Source organism: Dipodomys merriami, unplaced genomic scaffold, assembly GCF_024711535.1.
Source record: "Dipodomys merriami isolate MVZ:Mamm:240054 unplaced genomic scaffold, mDipMer1.0.p SCAF_51, whole genome shotgun sequence".
Classification (NCBI taxonomy): Eukaryota; Metazoa; Chordata; class Mammalia; order Rodentia; family Heteromyidae; genus Dipodomys; species Dipodomys merriami.
In genome coordinates, this window is record NW_027206080.1 from 8,639,565 (window position 1) to 8,661,374 (window position 21,810).

A 21,810-nucleotide genomic window follows, 5' to 3' on the forward strand; every position below is an offset into this window, starting at 1 on the left:
ACGCCGTGGTCCTTTCCTCTTTTTATGACCTTGTTCTCCAATTGAGTTACTGTGCTTTAGACAGCTCATCAAATAATCTTGGGCTTGTCTTCTTTATCTGTAAATCAGAGACCAGAAACAACAATCTCTAGTTCCTAGTAAAGTGTATATTATTTTAAAATTTAATAAATACCATATTGCTTAAAAAATGATCAATAAAGCATAGCTCTGATACTTGAAATAAAGTTGGGATTTTTTTTCTCTATGTCAAAATTCTGTTTCCACAATCAACATCCTATTTGGTATAATTTTAAGAGTTGCATTTTTGTAACTGCTACAATTTAAGGTCTTTAAGAAACAAAACAATTACCAAACTCACCAATAGCAATATTGTTAGCAGATTGGATGTTCTTTATGTCTAAAATCCTTTTCCTTTACAAATAAAACACCAATTCTTTCTTACAGAGACATGTGACGCAGTCTGGGGGTAATCGTAAATTCAAGTGCACTGAATGTGGAAAAGCTTTCAAATACAAACACCATCTAAAAGAGCACTTAAGAATTCACAGTGGTAAGTATTTGCTTTCTTTCTGCATCCTGCATGATAAAGCACCTGTGGTAATAGATTTACCATAATATGAGGCACATATATAATTAATAATTACTTGCTTTACTTTGGGGATTAAGACTACTATGGAGTTTATAAATAGTATTGTATTAACACCTTTACCTTTAGCTGAAGTATATCAAATTAATATAATATGACATACTCCAAATTTCTTAATCAGAAGACAATAAAGCAGATGATAAAGCATGTTTTAACAAGTATGTTCTAAAACCACGTAAGCTTTCTGCTGAATGTTAATTTCATTGCCTCTTTTGGGTAGAGATGATATTTGAAAAAGGAGGTAAGAAGGTGGATACAGCCTTTACATGAGAAAATAAGAAATGGAAACTCAGTAAGAAAATCACAGAAAGGTAGCCAGTGAATGAAGGCACCACAGGAAAGAACTATAACATTGATGAGAACATGGAGAAAAGAGAATTCCCCATCATGGTTACCTTTTACTTTACCTACACCATTGCTTATAAACGATTACTACAAAGGGAATCATATTTGATGAAAATAGATACTTATGATTAACACTGAGAGCTGGTATTTTCATATCTTTCCAGATTCTACCTAAACAAAATCTATCTATAAGCTACAAGAAAACTTAGCATCTCACATTATAACATGAAATCTCCTCTCATTATTTTGATATGTTGTTTTTTTCTCCTTAGTGAGCACAGCTTTAGTTACTTACAAATGTCATATATATATACCCATGCACGCATGTGTGCACATGTGTGTGTGCGTGCACACACATACATACATACATACATATGGAAAAAATTAATAGTAGTACTATGAGATTTTTTTTGGTTATAATTTTCTCTTTGGATCATATTAGATACATTTTGTTTACAACTACATTGAGTGTAACAATCTGCCTCAGTAAAAGCCATCTTCCAAAAATAGGATTTTTATAGGAGCTAAAACTCATCTTTTGGGATCTATTGAAAGAAGTTGGGCGTGAGTGGCTCATGCTTGTAGTCATAGCTACCCAAGAGGATTAGATCTGATGATCAAAATCAAAGCCAACCTGGACAGAAATGTCCATAAAACTCTAATCTCACACACGCACACACACACACACACACACACATACACATACACATGTTGTTTTTTATTTAAATAATTTTAATTTACATTTCACAAACATTTCCCTACAGAAAGTACAGTTGTGTGGCTTTGAGGGTAGTGATTGGTGATAACCATGACATTGTGGAATCTTGCTGTATTGATCATTGAAGTTACATCCCTGGGTTCAGTATCACTAATATTGTCATTTGCAGGTGTTTGCACCAAGATTCTTAAGGAAAAAAGTATTTATATTCACACTTTTGATAAATGTTTCTAAAAAGTAGAGATTAGCTTTTGCCGCTTCCTGCAGTTACCTTGTCTGCTGTGAAACAGTGTTCACCAATAATAATATAGTTTCAATGACCTGCTTTTGAAGGGTAGGCAGTGTTTAGGCCTTTACTTAGGCTGGCCTTGAACTTTCAATCCTCCTGAAACCAACCTCTTAAGTAGCTGGGATTACAGGCATGTATCACCAATCCTGGAAATAACGTACTTTCATACTATAGATGATTCAATTCAACAGAGTTTTAAATTAGTGTAGAAAAAAAAAGGAAGAAAAGCTCAGAGTAGGATCCACATAGTTGTATAGGAAGATTTATCAGATTGTTTTATACAAAAAGTTGGGAAGCATAGGATATGGGTCTAGAAATAAGATTTTAAATGTAATTGCAAAATCCTACATTGTTATCTAAGATCTGATTCAATCAGTAAGTCAATTCTGTGATCAACAGCTTCACATGTGATGACAATAGACAACTGCTCTAAAATGAATGCGAATTTAGACTCCTTTTTGGAACATAGAACTACCAATTGTATTCTGAGCAATCCATTTTTAGGTATTTATACCTGTCTTAGTTTTAAAATTTATCTGCTGCAAATGTGTGGTGGCTTATCCCTACAATCCTAGCTACACTCTTTCTTAAAAACAAGCCAACTCTTGATCCACAGCTATTTGTGAGGTGGAGGTATAGGAAGATCCTGATTGAAAGCTAGAAGAGGTAAAAGTGTGACAACCTATCTGAAGGACAAAGCAAAAGGATGGGAGGCATGGCTCAAGTGGTTCAGCACCTGTCTAGCAAGTGAGAGATCCTGACTTCAAATCCCAGAACTACAAAAATATAGGTAGCCAATATAAGTCTGCTATACTTTTAATATAGCAAATAATTATAATGAAGAATTATATCAGGAAAAAGTTTAAAGACCTGATATTAACTCCACAAAAAGTTGCTCCTAGGAACATTATAAAGAGAAAAATAGAAATTTATGTCCTCCTTAGAAATATCCTTAAAATAATACAGCAGAGAGAATTTGATAGGGTCTTTTTAAAAGCAGGTTCTTCAAAAGAAGCCAATGATATTTCACCAAAGCACAATTTTTTATAAAGCATTTCTTCAGGGTGACTTCTTGGTTATAGTCCAAGTATACTGCTCCCTTATAGTCTGGTTTAATCCAAGAGATTTTTGGATCAGGCTCCTTCAAGTGTCATCCCAGGACTGGTGCCAGGCTACAAACCATGCATTACTGGTTCTTGAAGACTTAATGCAGAAATTGAAAAGTGAGCATTTAAAAACTATTATACCAAGATATTGCTGAGACATTTTCACTACATTTTACAAATATCAATCAACAGTAGATGGGAAATTTAAATAAAAATGGTTGTTTCTCACCGCAGGGAATTTAGAAAGCATCATCAGCATGCTTTTCATGCTAGGAAAGCAATGAACTGCAAATCCTTCTGGCAACTTCTATAATGTTTTTTTCTCAGATGGATTTTTAAAAGGATTTGAAGATCAAGAACCAGAATTTTGCTCTCTAAAATTACCTGGATTGTTGCTCTATTATGTTTTATAATATTAAAATAATTGTATGTTACTAAAATGTGAATTTTAATGATGAACCCTAAGCAGAATTGTGTGCATTAACAGGTATTTGCACCCTGTGTAGAAGCTAAGCAATGGCAAGCTGAGTTATATACCCCCAAATCTGCACTAGGAGTGAGACAGAACACCTGCACAGCTCTTCCCCAGAGAATAATGTTTTATTTTTCCATGGCTTTAGTGGTTTTAGCCTGGAAATCTTTACATTAGATGTTAACCAAATACCTCTGCTGTTACAAAAAAAAATCCATTATTTATGGTACATTTAACTGAGTAGTGGAGCTTATTGGAGTAACTTCCAGGCTAAACTACTGAGAACTTTAGCAAAGGTAAATTAAATTATGTACTTAAGAAATGCACCATAAAGCTATGATGTTGGGAACAAAGGATTTTCCAATATAGTAACTTTGGCTTTAGAATAATTATTCTGTAGACTTTCTTTCTCACAGTGACAAAATATCAAGATAATTTTGAGCAAGAAGAGTAACTTAATTAGTATGTATTGAAAACTTGACTATGTACAGCCACTTACTAGTTATTAACATACATTTATATTACCTTTAGAGTCCTCAGAAAACCTGAGGTAGAATATAGAGGCTCAAAGAGCTCAATTCACTTGTCCAGAGTCACTAAACTAGTGCTTGTATCATGTTTACTTCAAAGCCACTAGTCTTTATCATCTCCCTGTTTGTAAAGATAAAATATAATCTGCAACCATATTTCAAAAAAGAAATTACTCATTTTTTTTAAATTTGCAGCATTGATGTTGTATAATTAGCAAAGCTTACATTGACTTCCTTGCTGTTTTCATTTTTAAAAATAAAGGAGATCCGGGAGCCTGTGGCTCAAGCCTGTAATCCTAGCTACTCAGGAGGCTGAGATCTGAGGATTTCAGTTCAAAGCCAGCCCAGGCAGGAACATCTGTGAGACTCTTTTTTTTTTTTTTTTTTTTTTTGGTCGGCCGTGGGGCTTGAACTCTGGGCCTGGGCGCTGTCCCTCAGCTCTTCAGCTCAAGGCAAGCACTCTACCACTTGAGCTACAGCGCCACTTCCAGTTTTTCTGGTGGTTATTGGAGATAGGAGTCTCACGGTCTCTCCTGCCCGGGCTGGCTTTGAACCGAGATCCTCAGATCTCAGCCTCCTGAGTAGCTAGGATTACAGGCGTGAGCCACCAGTGCCCGGCTTCTGTGAGACTCTTATCTCCAATAAACCACTGGAAAACCGGAAGTGGCACTGTGGCTTAAGCGGTAAAGTGCTTGCCTTGAGCTGAAGAGCGCAGGGACAGTGCCTGGGGCCCAGAGTTCAAGCCCCACGACCAACAAAAACAAAAACAAAAAAAAGGAGAAAAAGAGCTTTATTATAATGCTGAGTAAACAAATTGATATCATATTTCATAATTAGCTATCATTCATCTAATAAAGGTTCAAAGATGGGATCTTTAAAACCTGAAGTGGGACAAATGCATGAGTTAAATGACCAATAGGACCCACAGGTTCACAACTTACTGGGGCTAATAGTTTGTAACATATTGAATATAAATTCATGAACTCTAACCATAAATTAGACTTTATGACAATATTCAGTTCAATTCTTCTCCAAATTTTTCTGTCAACATCTCTCCAATGGCTGATGAGAATAAATGCTTTGTGTTCCTGGGAAGTCTGGAGAACAGTTTAACAGAGGCCTCGATAATCCCTTGTATTGTGTCTCCTGCCAGTTCACACAAACTTTGTATTTTATCAAGAATATAATACGTTTTAATATAAAAATAAAATCTTCAAGATGATTTGCAAATCTACAAGAACTTGTATCCTTAGGGATAATATACATTCCAATTTAATAAATCAATGATTATAGCAACGCCTTATATTAAGTATTTCCTTCCATTAAGAAAGATCTTTTTTCCTTTCTTCTAACATAGTTTTTCTCCTGCAGTTGATTGAATAGAGTAAAATATATAAATGATATAAGTGTGTAAAACAGGATAAGAAAAGCTAATTGAAAGAGTTGGATTAATTATTTTTTATATTTGAGAAAAATTAGCTAATTAGTTACAAAGATTAGCAGAAATGGTGCTCACATATGCTGAGAAGATTCCTTGATTGGTTAGCATGCATAGTTCAGGCTAAGGTTTTCTAGTGTTTATAAAATATATGTGGTCTTTGAACTAAAATAATGATTACAAATGATATATCACAGGTATATTTGTTAATCCTGCTTTTTTAAAATGATACTGCTTATTTTTTGGAAATTACAGTCTGTAATTTTTTGTTTAGGAGAGAAGCCATATGAATGCCCAAACTGCAAGAAACGTTTTTCCCATTCTGGTTCCTATAGTTCACATATAAGCAGTAAGAAATGTATCAGCTTGATGCCTGTGAATGGACGACCAAGAACAGGACTCAAGACGTCTCAGTGTTCATCACCATCTCTTTCAGCATCACCAGGCAGTCCCACACGACCACAGATACGGCAAAAGATAGAGAATAAGCCCCTTCAAGAACAACTCTCTGTAAACCAAATTAAAACTGAGCCTGTGGATTATGAATTCAAACCCATTGTGGTTGCTTCAGGAATCAACTGTTCAACCCCTATACAAAATGGGGTTTTTAGTGGTGGTGGCCCATTGCAGGCGACCAGTTCTCCTCAGGGTGTGGTGCAAGCTGTTGTTCTGCCAACAGTTGGCTTGGTATCTCCCATAAGTATCAATTTAAGTGATATTCAGAATGTACTTAAAGTGGCAGTAGATGGTAATGTAATAAGGCAAGTTTTGGAGAATAATCAAGCCAATCTTGCATCCAAAGAACAAGAAACAATCAATGCTTCATCCATACAACCAGGCGGCCATTCTGTTATTTCAGCCATCAGTCTTCCTTTAGTTGATCAAGATGGAACAACCAAAATTATCATCAACTACAGTCTTGAGCAGCCTAGCCAACTTCAAGTTGTTCCCCAAAATTTAAAAAAAGAAAATCCAGTTCCTGCAAACAGCTGCAAAAGTGAAAAGTTACCAGAAGATCTTACTGTTAAAACTGAGAAAGACAAAAGCTTTGAAGGGGGAGTGAATGATAGCACTTGCCTTCTATGCGATGATTGTCCAGGTGACCTCAACGCACTTCCAGAGTTAAAGCACTATGACCTAAAGCAGCCTGCTCAGCCTCCTCCACTCCCAGCCCCAGAAGTTGAGAAGCCCGAGTCCTCTGTTTCATCGGGTACTGGAGATGGCAATTTGTCTCCCAGTCAGCCTCCTTTAAAGAATCTCTTGTCTCTCCTGAAAGCCTACTATGCTCTGAATGCACAACCAAGTGCAGAAGAGCTCTCAAAAATCGCTGATTCGGTAAACTTACCACTGGACGTAGTAAAAAAGTGGTTTGAAAAGATGCAAGCTGGACAGATTTCAGTGCAATCTTCTGAACCGTCTTCTCCTGAACCAGGCAAAGTAAATATACCTGCAAAAAATGATGAACAGCACCAATCTACAAATGCAGATGAACCCCAAGACAGCACAATAAGTCTACAAAGTCCTCTGAAGATGTCGAATTCTCCAGGTTTACCAGTGGGATCAACAGTCAATGGTTCCAGAAGTAGTACACCATCCCCATCACCTTTAAACCTCTCCTCAGCCAGAAACACACAGGGTTACATGTACCCAGCAGAAGGTGCACAGGAAGAGCCACAAGTAGAACCTCTTGATCTTTCACTACCAAAGCAGCAGGGAGAGTTATTGGAAAGGTCAACTATCACTAGTGTTTACCAGAACAGTGTTTATTCTGTCCAAGAAGAACCCTTGAACTTGTCTTGTGCAAAAAAGGAGCCACAAAAGGACAATTGTGTTACAGACTCAGAACCAGTTGTAAATGTAATCCCAAGTGCCAACCCCATAAATATTGCTATACCTACAGTCACTGCCCAGTTACCCACAATTGTGGCCATTACTGACCAGAACAGTGTTCCATGCTTACGAGCACTCGCTGCCAATAAGCAGACTATTCTAATTCCACAGGTTGCATACACATACTCAACTACAGTCAGCCCTGCAATCCAGGAACCACCCCTGAAAGTGATCCAGCCAAATGGAAATCAGGTAAATAAACAAATAACAGCCATCCTGAACCTGGTTAGTTAGTGCTAGGTTGAAAAAGAATCCAATCACTCTAGAATCAATTTGGTTGTTCCATACTTACATTTAAAACAAAAATGAAGCTGGGTGCCAGTGGTTCATACCTGTAATCCTAGCTACTCAGGAGTCTGAGATCTGAGGATTGCAGTTCAAAGCCAGCATGGGCAGGAAAGTCCATGAGATTCTTAAATAAATCACCAGAAAACTGGAAGTGGCACTGTGGTTCAAGTGGTGGAGTGCTACCTTTACCTGAAGCGCTCAGGGATAGCACCCAGGCCGAGTTCAAGCCCCATGACTGACCAAAACAAAAGCCAGGTACTGGTGGCTTACAACTGTAATCCTAGCTACTCAGGAGGCTGAGATCTGAGGACTGCAGTTAGAAGGCAGCAAGACAGAAATGTCTGTTTGACTTTTATCTCCAACAAACTACTCAGAAAAAAAAGTGCTGTGGCTCAAGTGATAGAGCAAAATGAGGCTCAGGGATAATAGCACCCAGGCCCTGTGCTCAAGCCCTAGGACTGGAAAAAAATGAGCTGGGTATCAGTGGTACCTGTAATCCTCCCTATTCTGGAGGCTGAGACTAAAAGGATCATAGTCTAGGCCAGCCCAGACAAAAAGTGAGGCCTATCTCAAAAGCGACCAGAGGAAAGGGGCTTGAATGGTAGAGCACATGCCTAGCAAGGGAGAACCCCTGAGTTTAAACCTAGGTACTATCAAAGAATAAATGGATCAATCCAGGAATTGGTGTCTCATACCTTTCTAATTCTAGCTACTCAAGAGGCTGAGATCTAAGGATCTCACTTTGGAGCCAGCCTGAGCAGACAAATCCAGAGTCTCTTATTTCCACTTAACCAGTAAAACACTGGAACTGGAGATGTGGTTAAAGTGATAGAGCCCCAACAATGGTATAAAAAGCCTATTGAAAGCAAGGGCTTGAGTTCATGGCCCAGTAGTGGCACACATGAGAATTGATCCATGTTTGCTTCAACTTTTGTGGCATGTCTTCACTGTCTTAAGGTATCACCTAAACTTAAAAGTCTTACTCTATTATGAAAAATGACATCTCAGCTAGAAGCCTACTTAAGGCTGTAAAGAGCAAATGTAATACTCTTTGTTTCTCTTTTTTATAGTTAAATATCAAAATTAATAGTTTCTGCCTCATTGTTATCATTAGTAAATATGTTCACAAGTTTACATTAGGCAGACTTAGCTAAACCTTTTAACAACACCTTTCATTATAAATAGCTTTAATGAGACAAACAGGAAGTATACAGATAACTCATCTAGTAAATTGGCTGATAGTTTATGAACAGTGATAATAATGAGACATGATAATATACGAAGAATTGTGATCATGAATCTGTATGCATTTTTCTCTTTAACTTGCCATACAAAAACTCCATGCCAGTTTTAGATAGAGCTGTGTTGTGTGACTGTTGTATATCTCATTGTCCAAGATTTTTACATGTCCCTAGCCTTCCCATTTTTTTGAATCAAGTGGACACCAGCGATCACTATTTGATCTTTAATGCAAATATTGGCAGCAAGTTAATATTTTTTAAATACTTAAATATATATTTGCTGCTTTGGGTTTCCCTTAAATATTTTTACTGTGTTTCCTAAAATTGTAACCACTCTTGAAAAATATTTCACAGATCTAGTGAATTTATCTATATTTTTGTACATGAAATAGTTTACACATCTTTGAATACAAGAATGGGCTGCTTTTAGCCGGAAGTGGCGCTGTAGCTCAAGTGGTAGAGCACTAGCCTTGAACTGAAATGCTCAGGAACAGCGCCCAGGCCCAGAGTTCAGGCCCCACAACTGAAGAAAGGAAAAAAAGGGGTGGGGGAGCTGCTTTTAACATTTTACATAATCATGTGACTAGAGCAAATAGTAGTGGTTATTTTGGCATAGGTGGGTAGCTGACAATGATCCAGACAAATGTCTGTGTGTCTTTTGCCACAAGAAGGCTGGGCACCCGTGGCTTATGCCTGTAATCCTAACTACTCAGGAGGCTGAAAGCCTCTCGCCTTGAGCTGAAGAGCCCAAGGACAGAGCCAAGGCCCAGAGTTCAAACCCCAGGACCGACAAAAAAAAAAAAAGCACAAGAAATGTGGAACGCTTCTTTGTACTTTTAGGAAATATTTAGTTTATAGGCAAGAGACTGGAACAATCTTACCTGACCTAATTTTGTAACGGGCTCCCTGCGGGAGTATTCTATCCCCAGGAAGGTCTTCTGCCCATATTTTCTCCCTAAGACTGCTTGAATATTTTTATTGTAATTCTAATGATTCCTTTTGGACTAGAAACTGCTCTTCCCTAAAAATACTGCTCTTCCATGCTTCTCCATTAGAAAGTGGAGTCCAAACCTTTTTGTCCAGGGGACCAGAGAGTGCTTCAAAATCCTCCAGAGTTCTAAAGGGTACAATTTAAATATACTTTTAAACACTGAATCACAGTTTTTATGTAGGGAAACCAAGAATTTTTTAAATGAAAATAAATGATACCACTAAGAATGAGGTAAAACTGTCTGCAAATGATACATAAAATCATAACTCAAAACCAATTAAATTTTATTGCCACAACAATTTGGATTCTTTTGTTTTTTTCTCTTTTCACTCCAAATGAGTGTATGTTTTTTAATACAGTTTTGGCTATATACTCTGCAGCCTCTCTTCTGTGTGTATCAGTCCATAGCTGTGACCCAGCCATGCCCATCTGCAGTAGTGAGCACAAGGCTTGCTGGGGTCCACTATCTGAGAGTACATATCGAGGTAGTGCTGAAACCTATGCTTTGTTTGCATCTCTGGTTTATCTTTTAATTTGAAATTAAATCTTCTGTTTTTTCTCTTAGGATGAAAGGCAAGACACTAGCTCAGAAGGAGTATCAAATGTGGAGGATCAAAATGACTCTGATTCTACACCTCCCAAAAAGAAAATGAGGAAGACAGAAAATGGAATGTATGCATGTGACTTGTGTGATAAGATATTTCAGAAGAGTAGCTCATTATTGAGACACAAATATGAACACACAGGTATGTCAATAAACATAACGTCTTCTACAAAATTACTTTTTATATGACATACTGAAAAAAACACCATATTGTTTTCTACATCTCAAATCCTGATATTACTACCTGTCTTCTTTGTGGACCTAGTAGTTCCTTTGTTTTTGTGTTGTTTTGATTTATTCCAATAATGACTTAATTCCTTTAAGCTGACATGGCATTTATTCTGTCCACATTCCTGGCTGCAAGTATATGCTATACTGATCAAACATAGCATCTGTCAGTAAAATATGAGCCCAGAAGGATCAAGGTACGGGGAGACATGACCTGTCTGCCTCTTAGGATGCTTGGGCATTTAGGACTTGCCCGTTACTCTGGCAAGCCTTAGATCCTTTTCACTCAAAGATCAGAAAGGTATTTGTGTTTTATAAAGAATTTCTGCCTTCGAGGTTAAACTGGATGATTCTAAGGTCACTCTGTATAATCTTCAGCAAAATATACACTCCTTAGGTCAACTCAGGAACTGGGAAAACTGGCCAAATATGGGGCTAGACCTGTTTTTCTATGGTTTGTGAGCTAAGAATGTCTTTTTGCTGGTACCTGGGTGGGTTTGAACTTACGGCCTTCTGCTTGCTTGGTTTGTTTGCTGCAACTCTGCCATCTGAACCATGCCTCCAACCTGGCTGGCTTTGAACTTCAATCCTCTGATATCAGCCTTCTGAATAATTAGATTACAGGTATGAGCCACCAGCTCCCAAATTTAAGAATTTTTTTACTTTTTTAATTATTGAAAAAGAGTAATTATGGTGTGAAATTATTTAAAAATCAAATTCCCAAATCCCTATAAAGGTTCAGTGCACACATTTGTTTGCTTATCAGCCATAGCCACTTTCCTGCTCTTCCAGAAAGACAGATTGGAGTGTCTGTAGCAAGGACTGTTTGGCCAGTAAAGTCTAAAATATTTACTACTGGCTTTTACTGAAAACACTGCCAACTTCTGGGCTGATTCCAACTATCCAGCAGAGTGCTAGTAAATTTTAATAACTGGTTCTCTGAAGAGTGGGGAAGCCCTGATACAAAAGTAGTGTTTGCAGATCCCTGTGGCCTAAATACTTCCAGCATGGTTTATTTCAAACTTAAGTCAGCTTCTACTCAACCCACAGAATTTCTGATAATTTTACAGTAGACTCCTTCTAGCCAATCAAAACTGCCTGCCACATACCATTTCTCTCTAATAGAGGTTTGCCATAGAAGTGTCTGGTTTTATCATAAGCTCTTCAACCTCCTACCTCATCTTCCATCACCTTTACCAGCCATTTTGGCTACAGTATGCATACATATTTTATATCCTTATCAGCTATGTTAAAGCATTTACTCTTATGAGAAGAAACATAGAGAATTGCTTCCCTTTTTACAATCTACAGATTCAAAGGTACTTTCCACTAACACTTCAGTAGTTCTTGGAGTTAAAAAGAATATTATAGACCAAGTGTGGTGGTTCATGCATGTAATTCCAGCTACTCAACAGGTGGTGGTTGGGAGGAGTGTGATTTGAGGCCAACCCAGGCAAAAAAAGTTAACATGACCTTGTCTTACCCCATTGGTAGCTCATGCATATCATCCTAATAATGCAGGAGTCATAAACAGGAGGATTGCTGTATAGACTGCTTGTCTAGGTAAAAACACAAGACCATGTTCAAAAAAAAATAGCTTAGGGCTGGGAAGGTGGCTCAGTGGTAGGGTGCTTGCCTTGCATGCCTGAGGCCCTGGGTTTGATTCCTCAGCACCACATAAGCAAAAAGAAAAAAAAGCTGGAAGTGGCACTGTGGCTCAAGTGGTAGTGCGCTAGCCTTGAGCTGAAGAGCTGAGGGACAGTGTTCAGGCCCTACAACCGGACCCAAAAAAAAAAAATAGCTTAAGCAAAAAATGTCTGGTAGCACAGCTCAAGTGGTAGAGCACTTGGCCTGGCAAGCATAAAGGCCTGAGTTCAAATGCCAGTACCACCTACCAAAGGTTATATACATAAGAGAGGGCCATGTCTCTCCAAACATATTTCTCTAGTTGTTTTCACCAAGAAAAATTAAAATTTTTCTTCTTCTCAGGGCAAGAATTAAATGTTAACAAATGCCAGAATTTAAAATACATATGAGAACATCCTATCTTTAACAAGCAAACTTTTTAAATCATTGCTGTATTTTTAATGTTCACTTGTTGCTCACATTGAAATTAGAATAGCACCAGCCTGATTATGACCCAGCTGTTGTCAGTTCTGTGAGAAGCTACATTTCTTGAGCTTGTATATTCTCAGTGGGGCAAGATTGCCTTCAAGAGGAAAGCTTGTTTGTTGGGTTTTGAGTAAAGCATTTTGTAAACCTTTGTAAACCTTAAGAACCTCAGTACATAGACTCTGTGTATGTGAGTTTGGAATTTAAAGGATCCTAAAATAGGTCAATATTTTTTAAGTTGAGAAGCACCTCTATCCCTCCTTGCTGTCTCTGGACTCACTGTCTACTCTCATCAGAGTCATGATGCTTCTATTTTTAGCATTTCTATCTTATGTAAGTCCCACTGACTTTTTCATCTACAAAGTATGTAACACTGAATTTTTATATATAAACAAGAGCTCATACTATTATATTACAGAACAGAGAATTTAAGATCTGAAAGTTTTTTTATTTTAATTTTATTGTCAAGGTGATGTACATAGGGGTTACAGTTACATAAGTAAGTTAGTGAGTAAAATCTTGTTGACCTTATTACCCCCGCCTAATTTTTCTCCCGTTTTCCCTTCCCCTTCTACCCCCCGAAATTGTACAGATCATTTCCAACATAGTGTCTTGTATCACTGTTGCATTGGTTCCCCCTTTGTCCTTTATCTCACCATTTTGTTGTTCCTCTTCCCTTCCCTAATTCAGATAAACATATATACAATACCCAGGGTGGATACCAAAATCAAATGCAGTGACAACAGGGGATAAACCATAGGGGAAAAAAACACAAAGGAAAAAAGAAATTACATAATACATTAAAAACAACAACAATAAAGAAAAAACTCTAGTGTCCATGTCTTGGAGTTCATTTTGCTTAGCAACATCTTACATGGTCATATGTATGTAGCTATTGAGCTATTATCTGCTAAGATTCTCCTGGACGTATACTGTTAATTAAAAATAAGGGAAAGCATGAGACCTATGTTTCTTTAGTCTGGCTTACCTCACTTGGTATGATTTTTTTAAGTCCTTCCATTTCCTTACTGGAAGTTTTTTTGTTTTTGTCGGTCATGAGGCTTGAACTCTGGGCTTGGGCACTGTCCCTCAGCTCTTCAGTTGAAGGCCAGCACTCTACCAGTTGAGTCACACCATCTCTTCCAATTTTCTGGTGGTTAATTGGAGATACGAGTCTCACGGACATTCTAGCCTAGGCTAGCTTTGAATGGTGATCTTCAGCCTCCTAAATAGGGAGGATTACAGGTGTGAGCCACCAGAACCTGGCTCCTTACTGGAAGTTTTTTAAACATGGAATTGTAGCCCCACCCTTTCCCCAACCTAAATTGTTCCTGACACTTATAAGAACTATATTCATCTAGCAGCACTTTTGGTTCATAGCTGTTCTTATCTTGCAGGTAAAAGACCTCATGAGTGTGGAATCTGTAAAAAAGCATTTAAACACAAGCATCACTTGATTGAACACATGCGATTGCATTCAGGAGAAAAGCCCTACCAATGTGACAAGTGTGGAAAGCGCTTCTCACACTCGGGATCTTATTCTCAGCACATGAATCACCGCTACTCCTATTGCAAGAGAGAAGCAGAAGAACGCGACAGCACAGAGCAGGAAGAGGCAGGGCCAGAAGTTCTGATGAATGAGCATGCTGGTGCCAGAGCATCTCCCTCACAGGGTGACTCAGATGAGAGAGAGAGTTTGACGAGGGAAGAGGATGAAGACAGTGAAAAGGAGGAAGAAGAGGAGGAAGATAAAGAGATAGAAGAATTACAGGAAGAAAAGGAATGTGGAAAACCACAAGGGGATGAAGAAGAAGAGGAGGAGGAGGAAGAAATGGAAGAAGAAGAAGAAGTAGAAGAGGCAGAGAATGAAAGAAAAGAAGCAAACACTGAAGGGCCAATGAAGGATGACGGAGCTGTCAGCCAGGCCGGCAACTTAGAACAAAAAGTAAGCAAGAGTACTGAGCAGGTGTCTGAAGAGAAAACAAATGAAGCCTAATAGTTTTCTAGAAGGAAAATAAATTCTAATTGGTAATGAAGTCTGTTCTATATTATCCATGCTTTTCATGGAAACACAGCACCCTATGCTGTGATTCCTATCACTACTGTGTAAAGTCAGAACTGAAAAAATACAAAATACAAAAAAAAAAAATCCAGGTGTGCCTGAACCTCAGACCTAGTAATTTTTCATGCAGTTTTCAAAGTTAGGAAGAAGTTTGTGACACGAAGCAGATTAGAAACTTTGATGACTCAGAAAGCAAAGATTGAACAGGTTAAAGGAAAATGATTATTAGATAAGCATCTAGCATTGTTTCATTTTATCAGTATTATTTCTCTTATGTTGGTTCATTCTTAAGCTGTACAATTGGGAGAAATTTTATAATTTTTATTGGTAAACATATGCTAAATCCGCTTCAGTATTTTATTATGTTTCCAAAATGTGAGAACTTCTGCACTACAAAACTCCCTTCACAGAGAACTATAATGCAATTCCAAACCATGAAAACTACCTTTTATAAATCCATTCTAGAAGGTAGTAATTTCTAATATTTAGATGTCATAGTGGAGCATATTGTCAGCCTTAAGGAAGCAGCCGATAGAAGAACTGAAGTTCCTTACTCATGTGATTTTAATGGAGTTCAGAAGATGGTCATTGAGTTCTGACTGCAGGGACTAACAGTGTTGATACTGGCAAGGACAAACAGAGATGTCAGAATCAGTGTTCAAGATTGTGTTTGAGTATGTGGTAGCAAATATGAAGGATATGATATGAAGGTTTGTATCTCCTTTGGCCTTAAGCAAGACCTGAGTGCTGTAAGTGCCATTTCTCAGTATTTTCAAGGCTCTAACCCGCCTTCATTCAGTGTGTGGCCTACAATAACTAGCATTTGTTGATTTATTCATTGTATCAAAATTCCCAAATAAAACTTAAAAACCACTGACTCTGTCAGAGAAACTGAAACACAGGGACATATCACCCTTCAATTCCTCAGTATTCGTTTTCTGATAATTGATTTTCAGAATTTCTCTACAGAAACAAAAGGGAAATTTTCTAATCTGCTTTATCCATGTACTTGCATTTCAGACATGGACATGCCATTGTTATTTGGCTCATAACTGTTTCCAAATGTTAGTTATTATGGACCCAATTTATTAACAACATTAGCTGATTTTTACCTATCAGTATTATTTTGTTTCTTTTAGTTTATAGATCTGTGCAACATTTTTGTACTGTATGTCTTCAAACCTGGCAGTATTAATACCCTTCTTACTGACATATGTACTTTTAGTTTTAGAAAACTTTTATATTTATGTGTCTTATTTTTATATTTCTTTATTTATTACACAGTGTAGTGTATAATACTGTAGTTTGTATTAATACAATAATATATTTTAGTATGAAAATTTGGAAAGTTGATAAGATTTAAAGTAGAGATGCAATTGGTTCTCTTGCATTGAGATTTGATTTAACAGTGTTATGTTAACATTTATACTTGCCTTGGACTGTAGAACAGAATTTAAATGGGAATGTATTAGTTTTACAACAACAATCAAGTCATTTTACCTTTACCCCGTTTTTAATATAAAACTCTTAAATTTTGAAATTCACTGTGTGACTAATAGCATGATGCTCTGCTGTTTTATTAAGAGATTAGCCTAACCATAAAACTCATTTCTTTAGCAAGCCAAATTAGGATTACCTTATATAAACAGTGTTGGGAACAATGTTTAACATTTTGTGCCAATTTGTTCCTGTATTCATGTATGTAAGTTACCAATCCGACTCTTCATTTTTAAGTTCCTTGTTACACCATGGTCATTTTCTAGTTTTTTATCAGACTCCCCCATCTCACAATAAAATGCATCAACAAGCCTGACCTACTGTCATTCTTTTCATCATTATCAAGGTTTTCTTTGAAAAACTCTGTGAAATGGATTACTATACTACCATCTTGCTCTTGACTCATCTCAAGCTGAGTTTGGGTAATGCGGAATGTTTCAGATGGTCACCACTAAGTTAGGAATTTTCTCATGGCCTCGTGTTTCTAGAGCTGAAGTCCTCTGTAGAGTCATTCTTTCTTCCTGGAACCTTCATCTTCCCCTCCTTCACACCCCTCCCAGGTCCCATGATTACTTACCTCTAGGTCACTTCAGGGATGCTGAGTTTAGATGCCTTTGTTCTGTACTCCCACAAATCCTTGTGCCTTTCTCATCCTATCTCTTGTGCTGTTTTTTGTATTTCTTTCCTTTAGGAACAGGAACCATATCTATCACAGTCACTTTCATGTGTCCATTATCCAATAGAGTACCTTCCACTAGTTGGTACAACAAATACTTGTTGGATGAAAATATAGTTTGCATGTTTACTGAGCTTAGCTGTGATTTTACTGTTTGTTCTATTTCTAATTCCAGAATGTTTATGTTGAATAATTCCAGTAATATAATAATTTTTCTCAACTGGATCTCTTAAACATTAGACATAATACACATAAATTGTTTCTTCCTTCCTGTAATTAAATCTCTAGGTGTCTTCCTGGTGCTTCACTTCATGTACATGGCACAGGCATTCAAGACTTGAGGAACTGACTACCTCCAATGGGAATGATAGGTCCAGTCCTGTGCACTTTCTGTTCTACGGCCCCAGATTCTTGGTGCCCATTTTCATCAGGTTGCCTTATTTCTTTTGTCACTAAGAACAGTTATCCAATCAACAAATTCACTATAGAATAAGGAAATAATAAGCAACCCTTCTCCATAGGTATCTACACTATACTCAATAAAGCTCAGAGGACAGTGTTTGACACATGGATCAATGACTGATAAAGAAATTCAGGTATTATCAGAAGTTTTACAATGAAAAACATGTATAGATCCTTCCCACAGTTTCCTAAAATCACATTATAGTACCCGTGCCATGCTATTAATACACATATCATGCAGAGGTGTTTTGATATCTTTATCAAAACTATTTTCTCACAAAAATAAAAATAGAAATACAAAGAGAAGCTATGCATGTGCTCATGGACACATACATAATGAAGATCTGAGTACAGGCCTGTCTGACTCCGGGAGCCATATATTTAATTAGCCTATCTCCCATTTCATGTCAAAATGGGACATGTAGGCCCAGACTGAAAGAATATGAATAGAAAATACCTGTATGATCAATATTCATTTCACACCATGTGGAAGGTGGGAACATGAGATTTTTTTTCAAATCTAGCTACAAACTTAAAAACAACTGAAAAATTAACATGGAAATATAATCTTAGATTTCTCCCTTAAAATCAATGGAAAGACAGATTAGGACAATTGGTATTTTAATTTTGTATTTGACTAAACAACTCCTGTGCTCTACTAAGGAAGGGAAAAGCACATTCTGCTCAACAGCAGCTAGAATATACATTCTTTTTCTAACAAAATACGGAAAATTCATGGAGAACACTCAAATTTGTAAGAATTGAAATAAAGTGTTTATTCTCAAAAGATAAGCTACAAATAACATATATATATATATATATATATATATATATATATATATATATATATACATACATATACATAGAAGATCCCTTAAGCGATTGGAAAGTAAACAACACATTAAATAGTCCATAGATGGGACAAAGATTCTAAAATACGATTATCTAAATAACCACATATCAGAATTTGTGGCAGGCCTTTGAAGCAGTGCATATAAGAAAATTGAACTTCCACCTTAAAAAACAAGAAAAAATTAAAACCAAAGCAAGCAGGAGAAAGGCAATAAGGGGAAAAGAAAAGCAGTTACATAGGAAATAAGTCAGAATTAGACTTTGAAAAAATTAATAAAACTGATAAACATCTAGCCAAATAGACTGCAGAGAAAAAAAGAGAAGACACACAAATTACCAATATCAAGAAAACAGACAACCTTACAGAGCTTATAATAAAAGGATAATCAGGAAATAATGACTTTATGCCAATAAATTGGATAACTTAGATGAAAATGGTACATTTCTTGGGTCATTCTTAAAAAAAAAACAAACCACAGTCCATTAACGAAGAAAGTAACATTTCTAGTTTAAAAAAATTCCCACAAAAATGTTTTAGCCCAGATGGCTCCACTAGTGAATTCCACCAACTGTTTTGCAGTATGATGAACCAATTCTACACAAATTCATTTACAAAACAATAGAGGAAAAATATTTTCCATCTCAGTCTGTGAAACCAGGATTAACCTGATACCAAAACCAGCAATGTCATTTCAAAAAACAAAACTACATGCTAATAATACCTCACATGAGCATACAATCTAAAATCTTTAGCAAAATATGAGGATAGTTGGACAAATTTACCAAAAGGAAAAATGCATCATAATGAAGTAGGATTTACCCCAGGAATACAAGGTTCATCCAACAATCAGTGTAATTCACTACATTTGTAGTGTTTTTAAAAAAAGCATACAATTATCTCAATAGGTGTAGAAGACTCACCTGAAAAATTCATTATAAAAGTTATTAGTAATCTAGGAATAAAAGATAATCTCCACCTAAATAAAGAGCAACTACAAAAATCCAACAGATACCATTGTACTTAGCATGAAGATTAAGCACTTGCTTCATAAAATGAGAAACACAGTATGTTCTCACACTTTTCCTAAACATGTATTGAGCATCCTAGCTTTTCTAACATGACAAAAATAAAGACATAAACATAAATAAAAACCAAAACTTCATATTCAGACAACATGTTTATTGGCAGAAAATAATTGTAGAAAGCAAATGCTGGAGAGAGCAAGTAGAACAGGTAAGAAGGTTACAGGACACAAAATGCAAAAATCAATCATCTTACTAAACAGTAGTTTTATACTTAAAATTCTTATACTTAAAAATGTATACCATAAAAATTTCAAGTATTTAGGGATAATTTAACAAAATAGAGGATACCTGTGCTCTAATAATTACAAAACATTGCAGAAAGAAAGGTGCAAAGAAAACAGAGGTGTCCCATGTTCGTGGATAAGAAGACTATACCACAAAGATGAGTTCCACCCCAAATTGAATCTATTGGTTGAGTGCAATTTCAATCAAAATCTCAGCCACATATTTATAGAAATTGATAGACTGATTCTGCATTTATATAGGAATGCAAAAGACTTACAGTAAGCGCAACAATGTTGAAAAAACTTGCAGTACTTAGACAATTGGGTTTCTAGAATTTTAATAATTTGTTTTATTATGCTATGACTTGAACATGAATATATATGTATATATATATTGATCAAGGCAACAAAACTAAACATTAACCAAAAAATTCACATATACGTTGTCAGTTGATTTTTGTCAAAGATGCCAAGACAATACAATAATGAGATGATTGTGAAAAATGTCATTGACAACTAGATATGCAAGAGAATGAACTTGATTTTTACATCCCTTATAGTAGTTGATTCAAAATGGATTGTGAATCTAAATATAAGAATGAAGCTTGTAAAATTAAAAAACATCTAAAAGAAAACAAAAAATTCTTTGTGAACATTGGATCTTACCAAAATTTAAAAATTTTTGTCTTCAAAAAGTATTGTTAAGAAAAGACCAAAGAACAGACTGGGAGAAAACATTAGCAAAACATGCATATATATATATATATATATATATATATATATATATATATATATATATATATGCCAAGATAAATTAAAACATATTCACTTAAGAACCTATTCGTGAATGATCACAGCATTATTTATAAATAGCCAAAAAATAGAAACAAATTGTCATCAGCTGATTGTAAACAAATGTGTTATTATACAATAGAATAATATGCAACATTTAAAAAGAACTTCTGATACATGCAACAAGCATAGATAAACCTTGAAAAATATTAAGTAAAATAAATCAGTACTAAGACTAGGTATTCTATGATTCCATTTATAATAAGTACCCAAAATGAAAAGTTCTATATATAAAAGTAGTTGATTAATGACTGTTTAGGACCTGGGGCAGAAAAGAGTGCAAAGCAATTGCTAATAGGTAAAGATTTCTTTGAGGGTAACAAAAATGTTTCAGATTGTGATATTTGCACAACTCTGTATATACTTATTCATGTAATTACACATTTTAAATGGGTAACCATGGTATGTGAATTTTATCTCAAGCTGTAAAGAGTATGTGTATGTTTTTAATACATAAAATGTAATAAAGGACTCTTACAACTCAGTAATACAATTTTTTAATTGGACAAAATTTAAAGACACTGTATTAAGTAAGCTATGTGGATAAGAAATAAATAAGTGGAAAAATGAGCAACACTAGTTATTAGCAAAACAAAACCCACAATGTACTATCACTGCCCACCCAATAGAAGAGCTGAAATTTAATTCCTTTCAGTAATAACAAGTATTGATCAGGATGTAGAGAAACTATAACTTTTCTAATTGCTGGTGGAATTTTAAAAATGGTTACCACTACTTTGGAAAAATAGTGTGTCAGACTTATAAAGTTAAATACATAGTTAACATACAACAACAAATACCCAAGATAGATTTTTAAAAATCATATGGCCACTTGACCTTTAAGATGTTCATAGCAATTTTACTTAGGACCATCAAGCTATAGGTAGCCAAAATCTCTACCCAGTGAATGAATAAATTGCATTTTGTCCATTTAATGGGAAACCATTTGTCAATAAACAGTAACCAACATGAATGAAGACTATAATACGACTGTGACAGTTGCTACACAGCATATTATTTTTCAAAACAAGTTAGACTTAAATGAATTTTTTTAGACAGAAAGTATAATAGTTTGGCAAAGTTGACCTTTAAGCAGCTAGGAGCTTGTATACAATCAGAATGTGAACTCTGTCTCTGCAGAAGAACTTAGAATGTGAACTCAGTCTCTGAGGAAGCAGAAGTTCCTGAACCCAAGCAAAAC

The 21,810-nt window shown here is 36.0% G+C and overlaps 1 protein-coding gene across 10 annotated transcripts in view; it reads left to right on the plus strand.

The window, feature by feature from the left end:
* Positions 1-16,773, plus strand: part of Zeb1 (zinc finger E-box binding homeobox 1) — a 159,165-nt gene extending 142,392 nt beyond the window's left edge. For all 10 annotated transcript variants that reach the window (XM_069998262.1, XM_069998252.1, XM_069998256.1 and 7 more), the window contains 4 exons: positions 445-550; positions 5,819-7,626; positions 10,520-10,700; positions 14,296-16,773. In XM_069998262.1, the coding sequence (XP_069854363.1) occupies positions 445-550; positions 5,819-7,626; positions 10,520-10,700; positions 14,296-14,894 (2,694 nt within the window). In that variant the 3' untranslated portion in view covers positions 14,895-16,773. The remainder of the gene's footprint in view (positions 1-444; positions 551-5,818; positions 7,627-10,519; positions 10,701-14,295) is intronic.
* Positions 16,774-21,810: the final 5,037 nt, after the last annotated feature.